The sequence below is a fragment of the Leptodactylus fuscus genome, chromosome 1 (genome assembly GCF_031893055.1).
Source record: "Leptodactylus fuscus isolate aLepFus1 chromosome 1, aLepFus1.hap2, whole genome shotgun sequence".
NCBI lineage: Eukaryota > Metazoa > Chordata > Amphibia > Anura > Leptodactylidae > Leptodactylus > Leptodactylus fuscus.
The window spans coordinates 256867085-256889189 of record NC_134265.1 but is presented as its reverse complement, the minus strand read 5'-3'; the positions used below and the strand labels follow the sequence as shown (position 1 = coordinate 256889189).

Here is a 22105-nt window from a genome sequence, read left to right as displayed (position 1 = left end):
TGAGAGACATTTTGAATATTATAGGCTCATACTCAAATAAAAAGCTGGTTATTTATAAGTCAGTGATTGCCCCTAGGTAAATAAAGAGTTAAAAAAAAAGTAAAAAAAAAAAAAAAGTTTCAAAAAATATTCCCCCCTCCACCCCCAAAAATCAAAAACTTCAAATCATCCCCCTTTCCCTAGAATACATATAAAACTAAAATATTACTGTGGAACACATACACATTAGGTATCCCTATGTCCCAAAACACCTGGTCCACAGACTTGTAAAAATATCTTTCTCGTATGGTGAACGCCATAGCGGGAAAACAAAAAAAAAAAATCAAAAGGCTGAACAGCCATTTGTTTGCTTTTTCTCCTGTGCTAATTTTTTTTTAATAAATAGATAAATAGTGATCAAATAACAGCCTTTTCCTAAAATGGTATGCCATATATACTTGAGTATAAGCCGACTTTTTCAGCACAGTTTTTATGCTTAAAAAGATCCCCTCGGCTTATACTGGAGTCAGGCAGCACAGAACTGCAAGGACCTGCACAAATTTAGTGAAGGTGGAGTGTCCTTCAGTGGTTGCTACAGTAATGATATAGGACACTCCCCCCTTCACTAGCAAGAGAGATGAAAGCCCTGGAGGCGGCACGTCCCTGCTCCTGTGTCTGCATCCAGGAGAGCTCATACAGTAAAGTGAAAGTAAAACACACAGGTACATACTGAGTTTACAATTCCTATTAATGTCAGGCATTTGAGGTTATTAATTTAGTTTTAGTAACTCCATGTGCCTCACATTAATAGCAGTTAACCCCATCATGTCCCTCACATTAACCCCTGTGTGCCCCATATAAGGGTTACTAATATGTGAGACATATGGACGTAATAATAAAGTGCCTTAATAATGTTTAATGTAATAAATATTACTTCCATGTCTCTCACATATCAGTAACCCTTATGTGAGGTACACAGGTTTTTTTTTGTGAGGGACATTATGGGGTTAACTGCTATTAACCTGAGGCACATGGAGTTACTAAACTGTAATACACATGACCAGACTTTTCATCTGCAATGGTGGATAAAATTATGGACTATTACTTTTCAATGGGCCTGTACATATAGATGCCATCACTTTTGTGGCTGTGTGTCCGGACCAAATTGAAGAGCTGCAACTTATGGAGCAGGTCCTATATGTGTCCTATACCTGTCCTATATGTGTCTGCATTTGCAGCCCTGTCAATTAATTTTTAAAGTAAAAAGTGGTGATCAGTTAATGTAATTTTATTGGTATCTATTTTAACTTTTGAAATTTTCCAGTAGTTGCTGTATTCCCCCTCCCCCCCCCCCCCCCGGCTTATACTCGAGTCAATAAGTTTTCCCAGTTTTTTGTGGTAAAATTAGGGGCCTCGGCTTATATTCGGGTCGGCTTATACTCGAGTGTATACGGTAACTAAAAAGTACATCAAGCCCCATAAAAAAATAAGATGCCTTATGCACAATAAAGGGAAATATTTAAAAAAATATTTTTTGTAAGATATTCATAAGAGAAAGTAAACTGCACACAATAAACCTACACAGAAGTCTGAATGTCACTAACAAAATACTGCTGATGGGTGAACATTCATTTTAAGCTGTCTTTTTCAGTCTTGAGTGACCAGTTCCTTGATATGTATAGTCAGTAGGATTTTCACTTTTGGGTGGCATAATCTTTTAGCAAGTTCTTTAGTCATTAAGTGACAATTACAGATTATGTGGATTATGTCTTAATTAATGTTTTAAAGCCATGTATTCAAGGGCATTCCATTAATGCCTTTCATTCCATAATATAGTGCATAGCAATGAAGTCAATGGAATAAACATGCACTTTATTAGCTAGAGTATACAGATCTAATTTGTATTTACTAACTCCACAATAATAGTTATTTTGCAGCATTTTTATTTTATCATGGAATGAGGCATATGCTTTGAACACACTTTATGCGCGGAATGTCAACACAGAATTTACTCATGTTGCTTTATTTTTTACAGCAAAAAAGGAACATGAACATAAGATAACAGAAAGGAATAAAAAGCAAAAGCAAAACTAATTTATATGTGCAATGAATTACCACTGCATTTTGTGGGCATGTAGCTGGGGTTATGACTCACAGGGGTGCCTGTCCAAGTTTTGTTTTAAGTTACTGATGCATCACCCAGCTGTGACATAGTCTTCTTCTGGTACACTGTGGCTAGTGATGACTTTGGCATTACATGCATCTGATTCTATTCAAGCTGTCCTATTTGTAATATGGTCTGTGTCAGTTGTAGTAATCTGTCTCATATTTCTTAAGGGTTTTAAACACAACCCTATTCAGATGTATGGATGGGATTTCTATCATGAATGTGGAATGTTCTTTCGGATAGGTTGTGGCATTAGTGATAAGAAAATGATTTCTAACCAGTTCAACATGTCTGAAGTCCAGTCTATCTGTCTTAAACTATTGCTGTCTAGGTCATGGGTGGGCAAATAATTTTCCCATGGGGCCACATGAGAAATTGAAACGGTTCTAGAGGGCTATGCGCACCACAGCAAACTTAGCCCCACCCACTTCTACGTTGACTCTGCCCATTCTCATTTATTCTTCCATGTGTCTCCACAGAGTGTAATGCTCCTACAGTCACCCTAACATTATAATGTTCTGCTCTAAATGTCCCACAGTATTAAGTCCCTCTCCTCGTGCCCCAGTTTAAACTGGGGGAAACTACAGGGGGACATTAAACAGTGGAGGCAGCTGGAGGGGGACATTAAACAGTGGGGGCAACTAGAGGCAGATATGTCCCCCTCCAGCTACCCTCACCGTTTATTATTCTTCTCCAGTTTACCCCAGTTTAATGCCCCCCTCTAGCTGCCCCAGTTTATTGTCCCCCCTACAACGGTCTTCAGTTTAACTGACACCTACATCTGCCCCCAGTTCCCCCTCTTGCTCACACATACTGCCTTTTCTCTCCTCCATTCTCGGCAGTTTGCTCTTTCTGTGTAACACAACCACACTGTCCTGTGTGGCTCAGTCCCACTAATTATGTCTTATCATAACAGTGAGCTAAAGGACCTTTCATGATGTCATCAATGGTCCTTTATCCGACTTGCCATTCAGCATCTACCTTTATCCTACACCCTATGCGGGCTAGTCAGAGACAGTTAGACAGCTAGTAAGTTTTCCTTGCAGGACTCTTCTCTGACGGTTTTCAGCGGACTCTGTGATGGAGTCTTCTCCAAAGGGGCTAATCAGTTTGTACAGAAAGTGAGCAGTGTGGCTTATGGCATGTAAACATTACTGAGAGAGGTGATCTGTGGTGTTCTCGGGTGTCGGACCCTGCAGATCTATTACTGATAGCCATGAATATTAGAAATTGGGATCCAATATTCCAGGTCTGCCATATTGTCTCCAGCTTTGATATGCCACTGGGTACAAGTGTTTTTCCTTATGCAGAGTCTTCTCTCTCCCCCATCTACGCACCTTGGTATTGTTAACTCCTTCTCTTATTTTCTTGTGTTTGTTGCTGGCTATATATCTTTTTACCCCTTTTACTTGTACGCTTCAATATCCTGCATTACATTATTCTATTACTGTATTATGCCGTGTACAATTTGTATTATTTACTGTTCATATTAAAGGGGCTCTATCAGCAAAATCATGCTGATAGAGCCCCACATATGCGGGCATAGCCTTTAAAAAGGCTATTCAGGCACTGTAAAAGTTAAATTAAACTACCCCCCCGTTTTAAAATAATAACTTAAAAAAGAATGTTCTCTACTTACGGAACGTGCACCCTGGGCGGGCATTCAGGGTGCGCCGTCTTCTTCTTCCCCGCCTCTTCTTCCCTTGACGTCTTGGGGTCCCGTCCTCCTCCGGCGCTTGCTCGCGTACACTGATAAAAAAAAATAGCCCGGGCGCATGCGCAGTAGCACGCGGCTTCTACTACGGCTACTGCGCATGCGCCCAGGCTATTTTTTTTTTATCAGTGTCCGCGAGCAAGCACCGGAGGAAGACGGGACTGGAGGACATCAGAGGAAGAAGAGGCGGGGAAGAAGATGAAGACACACCCTGAATGCCCGCCCAGCGTGCACGATCCGTAAGTAGAGAACATTCTTTTTTAAGTTATTATTTTAAAACGGGGGGGTAGTTTAATTTAACTTTTACAGTGCCTGAATAGCCTTTTTAAAGGCTATGCACGCATATGTGGGGCTCTATCAGCATGATTTTGCTGATAGAGCCCCTTTAAGGTAATTTTTCTACCTGTACACTGTACTTTTTGCTGTTATACAACAAATATTTTTGACACTAATATTAGAAACTGGTTACTTCTATAAGTCTGGCTCATGTGGTTTGGGGATTTGTTGTTTGAAAATGGGTGTTAAATTTTTGTATTTTCTATATAACAATCTATATTGGGTCGCAAGTGCATGATGATGGACCAAACCATGTACAAGGTAGTGCAGCTGGTAAGGACAATGGTGGTCAAAGTTTCCATTTTTGAATGGATGAGCAGGACCATAAGAAGTGGTAAGGATCTGATTGGAATTTTTTTCTTTTTTTCCATTAAGAATTCCAGTATGCTCAATAGATAATGGATAAGTTAGATATCCAAAGCCTTTTAGAGAGTTTTCATGTGAGTGAATGCACTAGAGGACTAATAAAGCAGGAATGTATATTTTAGGTGTAATCTAGTTGTTGTACAATAATATTGCTATCAAGAGAGAGTCCTCTGATGTAATATTGAGATAACCTCTAAATCTAAAACTGCATTACATATAACAAGAAGATATAACTAGATATGGCAAATTACTTACCCCAATATTAAACTTTCCTGTAAAGTAATCCAGGTTTGCTTGAATAAACCAGATATTTGTTAATCCTAATCCATTACTTCTGTCCCTGGCACGCAACAAAGACTCTTCTTTATTCTCTATCAGAACAATCTGAAGTCAGAAAAGCAAAAGCTCTTATGTTACTAAATTACACAAAAATGACTATTCTGTCTGATTGTGAGTAATAACAGACAAAGATGTGCATGATACATATATAGTCATTACTGTGATAAAAGTCTTTTATTGCTGGAATGGAACAATGAGACAACATCATACAGTAAAACAACTACCAACCCATGGTTTCTTCACTTGAGGGCTGATCCTTTATAAAGAATAAAATAGATGGGTTGAGATTACCAATTGGTGGTAATATGTAGATGAAATTCATAAATATATAGGATTATATATTACATCAAAGGGCCCAATCACACATCGGAAATTGAAGAAGAATTTGAGACTGTTTTCCGCCTCAGATTCCTCTCTACTTCCCACTCTGTGCATCCTATGGTGGAAGGATGAAGTAGAGCTTTGGCTTTCTGCTGCCGGTTTACTATGTTATTATCCTCAGAAACAATGGGGCTAACCAGTTGGAGACTTGTGGTGCAGGTTCTGATGCTGAATCAGCCACGAGTCCACGGGAAGTACAAGCAGGACCCTTAATTTTTCAGAATCTTGCGACGATTTCTTGAAAACAGTGGGGGTCCGACACCTGAGGCACCCACTGATCAACTGTCAGGCTAGTATAACACAATATCTGAAGGCAGGTATATTTATACAGGAATAGATGTAAAATAGATGGAAAGCAGAACATGTAAATAAACAGTTCAAAAAACATATATATCAGTTCACAGGAAGGTTCTCTGAGGTTATGGTTCCTTAGATCAGTTACGTGGTGTCTAGTTGTTGTAAAACGTCATAAAACCCTGTGACTGATTTAGCCCCATTTGGAGAGTGTCAAAGGTCATCATGAGTTTGCATTCCCATATCCGGCGATCTTTTTTGTTTTTGAAATTACCTCTTAAAACCAGGATTTTCATTAATATATATATATATATATATATATATATATATATATATATATATAAATATGCCTGCCTTCAGATATTGTGTTATACCAGCTTGATGGAGGGATAGTTCTAGCATCCGAAAGCTCGCAATTTGTCATCCTTTTTTCTTTTTTTTTTAAGTTAGCCATTAATAAAGGTATCAACTACTGAGGACTTCTCTCAAAAAAAAAATTTCATATCCACTGGCTAACACGGTACAAAATACATTTTTCCTTGGAAGATCAAACAAATTCACAGAAAACTTGCAGAGGTCACACCGATATACACTTTCACACTTTTCACATAACTTGACAAACAAGTTAAAGAAAGTGATGGGGTAAAATTCATTATGATAACCCATAACAATTACCACTGTAAAGAAGCAAATGCTATATGCAATAAAAGCACAGCAATGTCAATTTTTTTAAAAGGCATAGTTACTACCCATTTTACAAGGAATAGACTGTGTCTTAAAATAAACTGCAGTTATATAATGCTGGATTTCATCCAGTTTCCTTTGTTTTTAGCAGTTCTTCTATTTTCAAGTAATTTTATTTTTATTTTCTGGATATAACACAAAGAAAGAGCTGTCAAAAAAACTTCATAAATAAGCTTTTAGAATGCTTTCATGTAAACCTATGTTCTTGTGTGGCATTATATAATACAGAGGCTTACCTGACATGATGGGAGCATATATGCCAAAACAATCCCAACATGACCCTGTATGAGAAGAACACAGTCATCATCATTATGCAGTAGCAGCAATATACATACACACACCTCTCAACTCTCTCTCACCTCTCAAGGCTCTCAACTATAAATTGGGCTAAAAGAAGTCATTTCTCACAGCAGCAAATCGGGTCCCCTGAGATGAGAATTAAAGAAAGTGGGCTACTAGGTTGTCACCTGATTGTGGACAAAGCTGGTAGAAGTTCCACATACTGGACACAAGGACTTCTACTGTCCTTTCCATGTATACCTTCCTCAATATTGTTTGCATCTCCACCCGTACACACCCCTTATTATTTGTATCTCTACCCATAGCCTCCCTCATGTCATTTGTAACTCTACCCATACATTTCTCTGTGTTGTTTATAGTAACAACTTCTATGACTCATAAATAAAATCATAAATTGTATGACCTTATTTGGCCTATGATGGCGCTCCAGGCCATCTGTACATGTGTTGCTAAGTTCCCCCACAGATTACAAGTTATGATCACCAGGGGTCCCAGGAGTGGGACATCCTGTGATTGGCTTCTTACTGGGAAAGACCTTTAAGAAAAAGGTAAAATTCAAAGTGGACAACTCTATACAGGGTTCATAAGTATATGAAAACAAGAAAAAAAAAAGTTTTTCACATGTCACATGCCAGTTTTGATTAATGAGGTTTGAGTAGAAATAAAGCGACATATTGCCTGTTCTCATGCCAGCGGTCTCTCGATCCTTCCTATTATGTGGTCATAGAGCTCATGATTGATCAACTTGTATAGTACATTATGAAATTAGACCATACCAACTTAAAAGCCAGTAGAGTCAGAATGAGGACCAATTCAGACGCCATTCCAGTGGTTGCTTAATAATGGTTTTTTATTCTTTCTCATGCAATGACTAAGGCTACGAACACATTTCAGTTTAAAAACAAAGGACACCCGACGGACCCCATTATAGGTAATGGGGTCTGTGAGGGCTCCACATGTAACCATTAGTTAACTAGTCTGCTTGTCCACTGTTCTAATCTATTGTCCTGTCTGTTCATGTGAACAGAGCCTGAGTGGTAACTGCTATTAAACAGCTTTGTAATTAGCATTTTCACTGTACATATTTGTAAATGACCATCTGATTCAGTGTGTAGGTCTTTATCTTCTGTGTTAACCTTTGACTACGTAATGTTGACCTAGGTGATATACTATACTTCATATGTATGGCACTCATTTTTAAGGTACTTTTTAAAACTAAGTCCCCTACATATGTCACTACTCGTTTTCCTATGTTATTCCTCCTAGAAGTTAATGAATAAACTGACCTCCGGGTACTACCAGTAATAATAAGGGGGAATGGTAGCACCCAGATGTCAATGTATTCATAATACCAGAGGAATGGCGCAAAGCATAGTCATGAGAACAGATGCTACAGAATTGGTATTTTATAGAGAACGCAAGTATTTAGTAAAACAGACTGGTCAATAGCGGAGACAGGTCCCCGTTTAAGGATATTTTTTCCATTATTACCTATAAATACAAAAATATTGGTAATTATTTCCTTACAATCCGATGGAATGTTTATGATTACTAATTAACCCCTGTGTGACCAGGCCATTTTTGTGAGTATATAGACACTATTTTTTCTATATTTAGTTTATATTACAAAGCTTTGATTTTATGTTTTCTTTATTAAAATATATGCAGTTTAACGTTATATGTTATATGTAAGTAGATACTTAAGGAAATCGTCCAGATACTAGAAGGGAAATCCTGTATACTAGGCATGAATCCACATTTTACTGGAGTGATTTATATACTCTGTGCTCACACTATGCAGCATGGTATGAAAGCTGATAATAGGAATTGTACCTACTTGCTTTTTTGCAGGTGTCTGGTATTTGTTTAGATAGAGCTGACCCAAGATGAACAAGGTTCTTTTTTAGCTTTCTAGCTACATCTCTGCTCCTATACAAATAACTATAGACATGAGGCAACTTGCTGAGACGTAATGAGGGATTCTTCAGGCAAGTACTCCAATCATTTTCCAAGGTACTATTAATCTTAATATGATATGATACACCTTTGTTCGCATATACTTCATTATATAGCACACAATCTATTTTGCTGACAAAGGCTGGGCGATTATGGCCAGAGCTCCTGTTGTATGACCGAAGATGTCTGTGTCACCCCATGACTTCTCCAATGTAAGTACAACCTTGAGGATGCTGCAAGCACTGCTGGTTGTTTTTGCTATTAGAAATCCAGATTGCAACGTTCTTGGGGGAGTCGCAATGCGGCTCCATTTGCTTACATTACTGAAAGGTGACACAGAAATCTTTGGTTGCTGCGAACACATTCACTGTGTAGCCCTAGCCTAATATAAAGCAAAATAAATACACAGATTAAAAACCAAATAAATATAATAGAAAGAGATGTTACCCCTCCGCTACAAAAGTCCACAATTGTGTCTCCGGGTTTTGCCATATTAGTGATGACAGATAAGAGGTTATTCAGTTGCTGCTGTTTCCTTAGGGCACGGTCACTGGACATCTTTCCTAAAATAAATATTAGAAACACTATTAATAACTGTGTGACAGACATCTTGGTTCACACACATTACCGATGTATTCCTATTTTTCAAGATTTTATACACAAATGCCAAATTATCTCCATCTCAGCACCAGAATTTATAGGACAGCATCCATAAAAGCAACATTTTCATGGTTATATATGATAGGAAGTTAAACCTTATCAGGCACCTGCTTTCCTTGAAGTTTATGTTGTGTGTGCCAGCTATCATGCTCCTTGAGAAAAGACAGCTGTAGAGTGAAGTAAGTATTGGCCGTCACTAACCAACTAAAATGTTCCAGCTGATCTGGCTGGTTATGTTCATAGGAGGTGGAAATGAACAATAATCCCATGATTTTACAGGAAGCCAGACTGGTTAAACTAAGGTTAAAACATTAGTATGCTGTGTTGGCATCAGATATGCTTGTGCTTGTATAGACGATTATCCACTCCACACAAAGCTGCGATATATAGCCATAAGCAAGGCTTTTTGCAATTCTAGTTGCTCCATGTAATGATAAAAGAAAGACCTATATACCAAAAAAATCATTTCAGAGGTCCTTCCATCCATGTATATATATGTGTGAGCTCAATCCACTCTAAGTATCACCGGATTGAAATCCAAATTAATAAAGTTGATGTATAAGCTACATTAGAGAGACACACGTACACACACAGCTATGGTGTATATAGTGGGCTCTGCTTTAATGGAGGGAAAGAGGTCAATTTAATACATTGTATAGACGAAGAACAGGTTGGACTAGTATAATTAGCATAACATGATTGGTGGCAAAGTTGTAAAATAGTTCTGGCGCATGGCTATAGGATAAGGAACTGGAGAGAAGTCACATCCCATTAAAGCTGAGGGGGATATTTGAGCTCTCTAAACAAAGAAGAGTGTAAAATGGCTACAGGCATGGCACCACATGACCCTGGATCCAAAATGGAGGTTACACAAGCTGACATCCTCCACATATATGTGGATACATGAACTCAAATGACACCATCCACCATGAAATGGGTGCTATTTGAAAGGAATATCCAAGGCCACATATGTGCAGATCACCTTTAAAGTGTAACTAAACTTTGGTACATCTTTTCATTTTCTGGCAGTATTTGTGCCATGAATACTTTTTGTAATATACTTTATTAACACATTTTGGATAATTTCTGCGAAATCCTGCATGTTTTCATTCTCCTCCTTGCTTCTGTATTGAGAGATGTTTCTGCCTCTCACTGTAAGGAGTACAGGCTGTAAAATGTATCTCGGACATTATAAAACATACGTATAAACTTGCTTTTTGTGTCATATGAAAGAGATATCACTGGTTGAAAACACACTTGGAATTAGGATTTATTATACATTTTTCCTTCCCCTATTAAACCGCTAGCGATTCGGCAGCTAAAAATAACATCTTGCATTATTCTGAAATGCATGTTTTAGAAAAAGCAGGTTTTGTGCAGCTCTGTTTTCCGCAATGTGTGGATGGGATTAACCAAAATCTCATTCACCTTGCTGTTACTGTAAAATGCAGTGTTTTGTTTCCACAGTAGGGGCCTAGCCTCAAATAGGTTTTCTTTAGCTGATTTCTTAAAGGGATTCTACCATTAAAAACTTTTTTTTTGTAGATAAGACGGAATAGCCTTTTTTGAAAGGCTATTCGTCTCTTACCTTTAGATGTGATCTCCGCCGCGCCGTTCCTTAGAAATGCCAGTTTTTACCGGTATGCAAATTAGTTCTCTTGCAGCGATGGGGGCGGGCCCCAGTGCTGGAAATGCGATGGGGCGTCCCCACTGCTGCCCGAAAACAGGCTCCAGTGACGCCTCTATCTTCTGCTGGATCCTCCCCTTCTTTCTTCGTCTTTCTCTGGCGTCACCTCCGACGCCTGCGCAGTTGGCTCTGCCAGTGAGACACCAATAGAGCCGACTGCGCATGCGCGCAATTGCGGCATCGGAACTATGGTCGAGGCATGCGCAGGCGTCGGAGGTGACACTGAAGAAAGACGAAGAAAGAAGGGGAGGATCCAGTAGAAGATAGAGGCGTTGCTGGAGCTTGTTTTCGAGCAGCAGTGGGGGCGCCCCCATCGCATTTCCAGTGTTGGGGCCCGCCCCCATCGCTGCGAGAGAACTAATTTGCATACTGGTAAAAACCGGTATTTCTAAGGAACGGCGCAGCAGAGATCACATCTAACAGTAAGAGACGAATAGCCTTTCTAAAGGCTATTCCGAAGTCTAATCTACAAAAAAAAAGGTTTTAATGGTAGAATCCCTTTAAATCTGCCCCAATGTACAAGAAGATCTTTTTTATATCTTTCACAATTTCTAGCCACCAAAAAAATAAAAAGACACAAGTGAAGAAGCGGCATTTCTCCAGGATTCCACTGTATAGTTTGCAATCATATATCCTTATTCTGGAAATAAGTAATGTCGACACCAACCTGCACATACAGTATATGTCAAAGCTGAAGTCTAAGCCTTCAGAAAAGTCAGAGCCTCTATTGAGTCAGGAAGCAAATTACAGACTTAGTCTGAGGTTCCACATTGCAGAAACACAGCGTTTTTTGTTGCAGATTTTGCTACGGTTTTTTGAGCCAAAACCATGAGTGTCTACAAAAGGAATTAGAAATATCTAGGAAGCTTCTGATACTTCCACCTTCTGCTCAATCCACTCCTGGCTTTGGTTAAAAAAAAATGCAACAAAAAAGCTGCGTTTCTGCATTGTGGGGCCTTCGCCTAAAGGTGGATATGCACATCACAATGGCTAAACTGCAGATTTTTGGGTAACAGGCCAACAATCTTTTGCATATGAAGTACTCCCTCAATGGCATAAAACTGGATTTCAAAAGCCCAATTCTTTTGTTCTATAAACCTTCATTAAAGCTGTCTGCCAGAGACTTTCTTTCCATCCCCTCATTCAGAGCACTTGCATGCTTAGCAGAGAAGTGTATGGTGGAGTTGGATGACAGTAACTGATCACAGCCTGAACATAGTAAAAAGTAAATAATAGTCTAGAATTTAACACTAAATTGCTTGAAAGATCCAAAAGGTAGGAAGCAATAAAGCTGTCACAAAATATCTAGCACAACGAGCCACAATAAAGGTTAACTTCCTTATAACATCTCTTGTATATAAAAAAAATTAAAAAAAAATTCTTAACCGAGAGAACAGTAACAGGAGCATCCGCTTTAAATAGAACTCTGTACACAGGCAAGTGAGTTTTAAATAGTCCCTTCGCCCTGAACCAGAAAGCATTTGTTCTTCAGAACATTCATTATTCTGTCCGACATTCCATGGGGGTTTTACCTGCAGTTTACTAATGATCTCAATGATCAGTCTCCCTGTCAGCAAGTGGAAAAGTGCACAGCTCCAGGCACATCAGCATACACATGGCTGATAGATGTAGCCCAAATGTAAACATAAACAGGCGCAGTCAGGAACTGACATGTAGTGGTAACCTCAATCTCCCATCTCGCCTTCTCCTTGTCTCCCTGGGTAAGCCTAGGATATTATTACTGCTGAATGAGTTTTACAAAGAATGACTGTGTAGCAATTAGTATCGTGTAGGGCTGACTGAGCGCTCCGCCAAGGTTTACCTGCAATTCACACAGATTTCTTCACCTTGACAGTCTTTTCCAAATATATGGTCTTCCTTCCTGTCATTCATTCATACCTTCAACAAGTCAACGGCTCAGGCTAGATCAAGGAAAGGCTTTACTGCCAAAATCAGTGGGTACAAGAAAATGTAGTAGTCAGTCCGAAGACAAGTTTCTGTAGTCTCCACCACATTATGGCGACGTTCCTGGATGCTGCCAAGGAACACTCCTTCACATTTTGCCTGATTCAGGACTACACACATTTGTATTTTTATACCGTTTCAAAGGCTATAACATTTACTTTCTTTTGGGTTATTCATACAATTTTTGTGTCTTTTATCGGGCTTTATTTGTAAGTTTTTACATTTTATAATGTAATGAGATATATCTGTTTCATGTGACCCTCCTCCACCCTCTTTTCCCTTACACACAAGCCTGTTCACAGAAGCAGGGAACAGAGAAACAAGCGAAAGAATTAAGAAAATTACTAAACTTATTAATAAAACAGCCAGAAATTCAAAAGTTGTTTGAAAGTTTAGTTCTGCTTTAACCCCTTCCCGTTGCAGCCATTTTTCAAATTTCGTTTTTTACTTCTTGCCTTCCAAAAGATATAACTTTTTAAATTTTCCTTTCACAGAGCCGTACTAGGACTACATTTTTGCAGGACAAATTGTACTTCATAATGACACTATTTAATTTTCCATATGTACTGGAAAGCTGGAAAAAAAAAATTCTGAATGGCTTGAAACTTAAGAAAAAGTGAATTTGTGTGAATTTCTTACGCGCTTCATTTTTACGCGGTTCACTGTGCAGCCAAATTCTGCTGGTTGCTTCAATTATAGCAATGCCAAATTTATATAGTTTTTGTTATGTTTTAATGCCTTAAAAAATCCAAACGATGAAAAATTCTTAGAGTCACTATATTTTGATGCCCTTAAGGGGGCTCTATCATTGGGAAAACTCATTTTTAACTAAGCACATACTTGCATAGCCTTTAGAAAGGCTATTCCACACATACCTTTTGTATGTTAATCCCATCCGTCGTTTTTGAATGAGCCCACTTTTATTTATATGTTAATTAGCCTCCAGCGTGCACCCCGGAAGTCTCAGCAAGCACCCTCTGCTGTGTGTGTGAGAGGCTGCCTTCTCTGCTCTCACAGACAGCGGACAGTGCTCACTGAGACTTCCGGGGTGCACGCTGGAGGCTAATTAGCATATGAATAAAAGAGGGCTCATTCAAAAACAAGAGGGGATTAACATGTAAAAGGTATGTGTGGATAAGCCTTTCTAAAGGCTATGCAAGTATGTGCTTAGTTAAAATTTTTTCCAATGATAGAGCCCCTTTAACTTTTATTTATATTGTCGTACTTGGGTCTGCATAAGGCATCTTTTTTTGTGAGGCCAGACTTACTTTTTACTTGTACAATTAGTTTTATTAAAATGTTATGGGAGGCAATAAAGTGAAAGAAATGGTGGTCCAGCTTTCTTAATTTTTTTTTCCTCGACAGGATTCAGATTATGGGAAAAATATATATAAAGTATTTTTTTACAAGATTTATTTATTTTTATATCCGGTCTAGGAAAAGGGCGGGGGGGGGGGGGGTGATTTGAACTTTTAATAAATAATAGGGGGTCTAAAAACGAATACAGTATACTGCGATGCTTACGGATTTCAATGTATTGTAAAATACATAGAGTTCTATTACAGGCTGCCAAGTGCAGTCTGCAATACAACTACACTGAAAACAAGCCTGCAAGTTTTTAATAGTGAAAATAGATTTTGCTGCACACACTGTTTTGTGATCAAAGGAATATAGAGATTTTAGTTTTTAATAGGCTCCCAGCTGTCCAGGCATTAGATTGCCGGCCCTAAATCTCATCACAGGGGGCGTCAATCAACACAAAATGGCGGTGCTGGTAAAATTATGCTTAGGTCAAGTTTGTCAGTGCGGGAACTGATCGTATGCATTGTTGCCAGATCTTCAATGTATAATACAGTGGAGACACAGCAGCTATGGTGGCCACTCAGCTCCTGAGTGCACCTTTTAGCCAATAAATTCTAGTGTGACCTCAAGCGTGGTCTATTGCCTTCTTCGTATCATCCTGAGGGAGTGCCATGTTTAAAAATCATAATAGTACGGTGGATGCCTGGAAGAGGATACAGAGCTAGATCATGTCTAAGGCTGCCTAAATACATTACATATAGTACTTTGCAGCCTTTTTGGCAACGTAAAAATGCCTACAAAAACAGAAGGTTTAACAGTTTCTTTTTGGTAAATAGCTAAATTAAGTGCATAAAAAACACATCTAATCACATCAATATTTAACCCTTTAAAGCATCAATTCTTCTAGGTAGAGTTGTAAACAATTTTTGAAGGAACTCGCCAGGGAGGTTGTTCTAAACATCATGGAGAACTAACCACAAATCTGTAGACGAAGAGATTCCTTTGCTTCTTCATGTGATTCCAGACAGAAGTGATGACGTTGAAATCAAGGGGCCTATGTGGAGGCCATATCATCATTTCCAGGACTTGTTCTCCATTACACTGAAGATAGTTCTTAAATGGCTGTATGTTTGGGGTTGTAGAATACATTTATAGCCAGTCAGGTGCCTCCTTATTGATATTGCATGAAGGGTATTTCTCAGTATGGAGTATAGTAATAATCCTGACCAAATCCCCATTTCTTTTCTGAAATGTCTCCCAAAACTTGCAAGGAACCTCCACCATGCTTCACTGCAGACATTCATTAGTGTACCTCTTTCCAGCCTTTCAGCGAACAAACAGCCTTCTGTTCTAATCAAATATTTCAGATTTTGCTTCATCGGTCCAAAGCACCTGTTGACATTTCTATACACCCCATTTCCTATGTTTTTGCGCATAGATGAGTCACTTGGCTTAGTTTCCACCGTGAAGTTATGGCTTTTTGGCCGCAATTCTTCCATGAAGACCACTTCTGGCCAGATTTCTCTGAATAGTAGATCAGTGGTTTCTGTCAGTTCTGAACTTAGGGCACTGCTGGACATCTTCCTATTTTGAAAAGAAGGAAAGATGAAGTGCCTTTCTTATACTGCACTAAGTTTTCTGGGCCAAGCACTGTCTTCAGTCCACCATATTGCCCATTTTGGTGCTTCTTCAAAGCTGCTTGAACAGTACATCTTGAAACCTCAGTCTTTGCCTGGTTTATCTATCTTGAGTATTGTTGCTGTACTCAATCCTGCTATGATGTATAACCTGCGAAATGTCTTTTACAACTGTACCTTTATAGTAGAATTTGGCTGTCCCCCAGATTTAAGCCCCCTACAGAGCTGTTTCTTGTTTCAGTGGTGCTTTGACAAAAATAATTAGCACTTCTATTATTTAAAGCATTGTTACCGTGCAGCAATTTTTCCACACCTGCCTAATAATACTGTAGATAGCCCCTTCTCTCCTATGAAGTCCAGCAGTCATGTTTATAAGGAGCTGCCACCTGACTGACTGCTATCTAATGTATATAGCCAATCTAACAAATTACAAGTCTTCAGACACTGACCATAAATAACAATTACAAACCAAAAACATGAGTAGGTAGAGATCACTGGATAGTCATAAATGCTGTCTATTCTGGCCGGCATCCCGAGTTCTGCAGTCAAATAGCATAATTCCACCTCTACCTGGCGTTACACTATAGATAGTCAACCACCCACCCACAAAGCAGTGTATGAATGTAAGCCAAATCATAGATTTTTACTAGCCATGATCACCATCTCAGAGATGAGGTGGATTCTACTTATCCTTTCGAAACCTTCCACATGGAAAAGCAATATCATGATCGTTACAAAGGACACTTCACCTTCGGTACGGCAATGTTTAGGAAGTCGTCAGGTAGCGTGATGAATACACATTCCTATCATGTTTCAAGAAGAATAGCACAATCCTTATGAAAGCAGATTCCATTCCCTTTCTAGGAAAGCCATTCCACCACCCACTGTGGAATTGAAAGAACAAAACAATGTATAAAAATGCGTGTACACAGTGGTTCTGTTTGTACGTGAGAAGTCTGAATTCTGCATGGACTAAAAATGTTAAAAATGAGTGACTGGATTTCTCACGTGAGAAACAGACAGCTTCATGGAATTTGTTAACAATTGTCTCCAAGATAACCTGATAGCCGAAAAATCAGTCTTAGCGAGTAACAAGGTATATCAGTATATCTGCTTATTATCCTCATCCCTGAAGTTAACAAAAGTATGGACAATGAGGCCATATGCTCAATCCTACTACACAACTAAAGAGACTTATATTTATGCTAATGCTATATACCAAAGACTGCTTAAAAACACGAGTCCTACTGCAATTGAAGTGCACTGTATGTAGAATTCTGGCGTTAAAGAGTCCAAACTAGACTTCGTACAGGTGAATATATATATATATATATATATATATATATATATATATTTATTTATTTATTTATTTATTTATTTTCACTACTTCTGGCTGATTTAAAAGTTAAAAGGGGTTGTCGAATTTTACCTGGACAACCCCTTTAAGATTGCTCTCTATTTGATTTACTAACTTTACTCTTTCAATGTTTGAAATTTATATGTTTCAAAATAAATAACACACCCAGATACAACTGTAGGATTGGTGCAAAACTCTCAACTGGTCTGATTAGACACTGCGTCTTGCCACATGATGGTCTAGTCCCTGTTGCCCTATAGAATTGCTCTTAGGGGCTACTTTTGAGTAGTGTACCTCTTGATGAGAGATTGTTCACCAATAGACAATCCTCGATGATGCACTTGAAAACATTTTGCCAAGTTGACAGACATTGAAAGGGGATGCATCATTGGATTGAAAGGAGCAGTTTGGTTGTTTCTGACCTAGCTGTTAGGAGGTATTGGGAACATTGGTTACATGTAGTCTTGGCACCTTTTGCACATGAATTAAGATTCTCCCTTGCATTGCAGTAATTTCTAAGTCTTACAAGTGTCGATAGTAAACCTGAAATAGGCCCTGTCACTGACTGTTATGGCATTTTGCCATTAAAAGTATGATCATTGTAATAAATAAATCAATAACTATATAAGCTGGCAAAATTAGGCAGATAAATCGAGAGAGAGAAGGTGCCCAAGGTAAAAATCAGTCAGAGAGGTAACGTCTGAGCCAAAATCAGAAGACAAGCAGATTTCCAGTAACAAGCCAAAAGGTCAATATAGAGCAATTCAGCACAAACGATCAGGATATGGAAGCCACACTATGTACTACCAAATAGTAGGCAGCTGGATTGGCAGGAATAGGGCTTAAAAATCCTTCTCCAGCTGCTAACTGGATCAGCACAGGAGAGGCTGAACACTGCAGAAGCTTTACAGGTTGGCATGGTAACCTTAAAACAACAGGAGCTAAACTTAGATTCCTGACACCTAGAGAAGGGTAGATACAGGAGTCTAAGGATAATTACCTACAATCATTACCTACGTCTTTCAACACGTCTTTGCTTGACACTTTTCTAATCACTTCTGTTTTGATAGAATTAAAATATGTTATAGCCAAGAATGCTTGTGTAATAAGAAAAAACAGGCATTTGTGTCTAGCAGAAGAATGATAATAATATGCTTGATACATGAGCTTTTTTTCCTGCAAGGAACATGTATATTTTGTGGGTACTTATGTGACAGCAAATCTTAAAGGAGTTGTCCAAGATGAAATGATAATCTAACCCTCAACTAAACATCCTCCCCCCCCCACCTAACTTCTTACTTACTTTAAAAATAAATGTATATTTTCCCAGATCGACGGGATCCATTTTATGATTTTCCATTGATGTTCCCTTTTCTGAAAAGGAACATCACCAATACTACTCCCCGCCCCATCACACTTATCTGTCTTCATGTACTCTTTTTCTGGGCACGAAATGTTACTTCCTTCATTTCTGCCAGAACCTGTGAAATACACTCCAGCTCCATTGCACAAGAGCCAGCAGACATGAAGAGGAGAAGGGTCGGACCTCCCACGCATATGCAATAGAGCTGCAGTTCCGGCACTCTGGCTCTATTGTGCATAAGTCGAGAGAAGAAAATGACCTCCAGGACATTAAGACAGGTAAGTATGATGGGATGGTGGTGGTGGGCTGAGTTAGTTAGTTAGGAAAGGCAGTAGTCCACGCGGGCTAGCTAGGGAAACAGGGAGGGGGTGTGAAAGAGGGAGGGGGAGAGAGTCAGTTTATTCCATACTGAACACAACTAAACCCTTGGGAGACGAATAAACATAAAAAAAACATTGTTACTCACCTTCACTATGCTCCAACTCCTTTTCAGCCCTCCTGAATGACTTCAGAGACCTTTGTCAAACTTGCGTTTTTGCAAGATCTCAGAGGTCCCTGATATCATTAAGGAAGCCAGAAGAGGATGAAGACCAGAACTGGCCCAGGGTAAGAGAGTATCAGTTTTTCTTTTTTTTTTTTTGCTCACTTCACATGGGCCTCTGCTAATTATACTGTGGGGTCAGAAGTGTACAGTCAGAACGAGCTGCAGGTAAAGGCTCACACACACTGTAATGACTGACATGCACAAAATCATGTTGGTTATCCAGATTGACTGTCAGTTTTGGATATTTTTGATTAATTGCCCAACCCTAGGAAGAAGATTCTTTTACTTACAAGAGGCTGTCTAGTATTACTATTACTCCACTTACAAAAATCCAGTCAAATTCTGTTTAAGGCTGGCCATTTAATGGATAAGTATAACACAAACATGGCACGATATGGGAATCATAAAACATCAAAATACAACTACTTCCCAAAGGTCCGGCCCTCATATAACCAGCATGTCTTAGCCATATACGCAAATAGGATACAAAAATTCTGGTAAAACCAGATGGCTTAGCCATTCAACATGAAAAAAAATTTTAAGAAAAAATTAAATATTATAAAAACATAATATTTATTAAAGTAATATTAAAAAGTACAAGAAAACCACACATAGGACTAACACTTAATACTGTATATAAAGAACAGCAGCAATGACTAGGATGCTTACAAAATATCACCCTTACAAAGTCTAAAACATAAGTTTTAGGGTAGACATGAAGCCAAATATATTAGTACACAAAAAAGACCATCACAGTATATGTAACCATATCGGTTTCCTTAGGAGCATACTAAATCAATAATCAAGTATAAGGAAGCCAAAGATATGGTCTCTATGAAACAATGTACAAACACTGAATCCCCTTTAAAAAAAACTGCCACATTCTTAGCTAAGAGGACACAGAGTTGTAACTTAGTATCGTAAAGACCAAAAAGTCTACATCTAATAACATTGTTTAAAAGATGAATACAAAAGTCCTTATGTCTTAACCATAGTAGAAACGACTGGGTGATAAGGGACCCACAGTACAAGCTGCCCACTCGACGCGCGTTTTGGCATGCTACAAAGCCTGCTTCCTGGGGCCATTTAATGGCCCTGATAGAGAAATGTATCATACATCCAACCCGACATTGATACTGGTGGCAAAATTGCTTATACTAATTTGGGGTTTGACTAGTAATTGGGCCTTGGCATTGACTATTCGGCAAGAAGTCTTAAAGACTTCCACTAAAAGTAATGTTAATAACTTTACTGTGGTCTATTGCCACTCTCCTGTTCCCAGTTGTCATCCCACTACCAGTTGTGTCCTGATCACCATTCCTGCTTTGCTCCTTTTGGAATTACACCTGGTACCTTCTTGATATTCTGCTTATACTGACCACAGCTTCGTCTTCTGGTTTGACTTCTGAACTTCCCTGTTATGTCTGCACATCATGGCTATTTTGCTAATACTAACCTGACTATTCTAAGACCTACACATCTAATCATCAACACTTTATTTCCTAACATCTTCAGTAGTAAATCTGTCACCAACAGATTATCTGACCAACAAAGTTCATACTTCCATGAAGGGGTTAAAGAAACATTACCACTTTTTTTTCTCTGGCCTGAGCCTGTTAGTAATGTACATTACTGATGTCAATTGTAGCAAGTGTACAGGTTCAGTTTCTCTATTCCAACGAAAGGCTCTTGGCGAGGCGTCCATCATATACCTTTCTAACTTGCTAGAGAATAGAAAAATTGCAATAAAATGCTATTTTAAGGCTGAAGAAGGTCCCCCGAAAAGGATTGTCCACTTTAAATGTAGACTGTTGAGTGTATGATAAAAGGAGCTGCCAGTCACTCATGTGGTGCTCTTGACCCCTCTGCCAGATCCCTGGATTGTGTGGACCGAGTCCCTGTCCATACTATGGTGCCAGCTGGAGGACCATGTGACCATATAGGTCACTCAGCCTCCGCCACTGTGCCTGTGATTCTTTCCAGGGGCCTGTCACTTTATGTTAATGAAGGTAATTACCCAGCAACTTTCTCCAAAACGTCTGATCTCATAATCTCATCAATGGTGATGACAGAGGTCACCATGCCATAATACTAATGCTTCAGTGCCAACATTGTGTGTGGCCACGGTGAAAGAAAATATAGAGAATTTTCTGATGTGAATCTTTAAAGAAATAGATACATTGCAATTTTCTTAAGGCAATTTTGCTTGTATACAAGCACTGGTCTCTTTAAGTGACTCTCACTATTCTCCAGTTGTACAAGCGTGCTGCCATGCGGAGTAATGACAAGATTGAAGGGACTTAAACAGGCAAATAAGGCAATTCTTCAGCAACTTATAAAACGTCTACTAATGGAAAAACTAACAAAGCTTTCTCACAAAACCCACGTTGATTGATAAATATTAGAAAGAAAGAAGAAAAAAAAAACGAATTGCTCTGTTAGGGGAGGATTAATTTTATCATGCTGTCCCTCCCTACCTGGAACATTCCTAAGGCAATGGAATGACAGATTTACAGTAAGCCCTTTGTTTTTATCTGTCAAGTAATGTGCCGTGAAGATCTGCTTCTTATCATAATACTGTCAGCTGCTGCTGCCACACCAGACTCCTTCCCCTACACCTTACATTCATTTGTACCCTCAGCTAGATAACCACTGGCAACAAGCCAGACAAAGAAACATTCTAGCCAGTGGCTTGCATTTTTTTTTCCTTATAAAACCAGCTATTAGAATAATTACAAGCGAACAGTCCACAGATTAGCTAACATATTAAATCGGGTGATCTAACCAGGAAAGCATCAAAATAACAAGAAACACAGCAATGGCCTTTATGGAAGAATAACTCGAAGGCTGTGCACAGGAGTTAGTTGCACACTCTCTATACCTAAATTCAATATAACGTTAGATAAAGTTCAACTTGGTTATGACACCTTGAAGGGCTCACCAGGGCAACCCCCCCTTATCCCCACTCTCTAGTCAATGGTCCATGTACCTTCCCCACTTTGGGTCCTCGTCTT

General features: G+C 38.9%; 1 protein-coding gene across 1 annotated transcript in view; it reads right to left on the bottom strand.

The window, feature by feature from the left end:
* The window catches only part of GSTCD (glutathione S-transferase C-terminal domain containing), an 86050-nt gene that overhangs the window by 12891 nt on the left and 51054 nt on the right, over positions 1–22105 (bottom strand). The window contains exons 6-8 of the mRNA XM_075286217.1: positions 9024–9139; positions 6557–6601; positions 4818–4946 (exon numbers count right to left, since the gene is read on the bottom strand). Of these exons, the coding sequence (XP_075142318.1) occupies positions 4818–4946; positions 6557–6601; positions 9024–9139 (290 nt within the window). The remainder of the gene's footprint in view (positions 1–4817; positions 4947–6556; positions 6602–9023; positions 9140–22105) is intronic.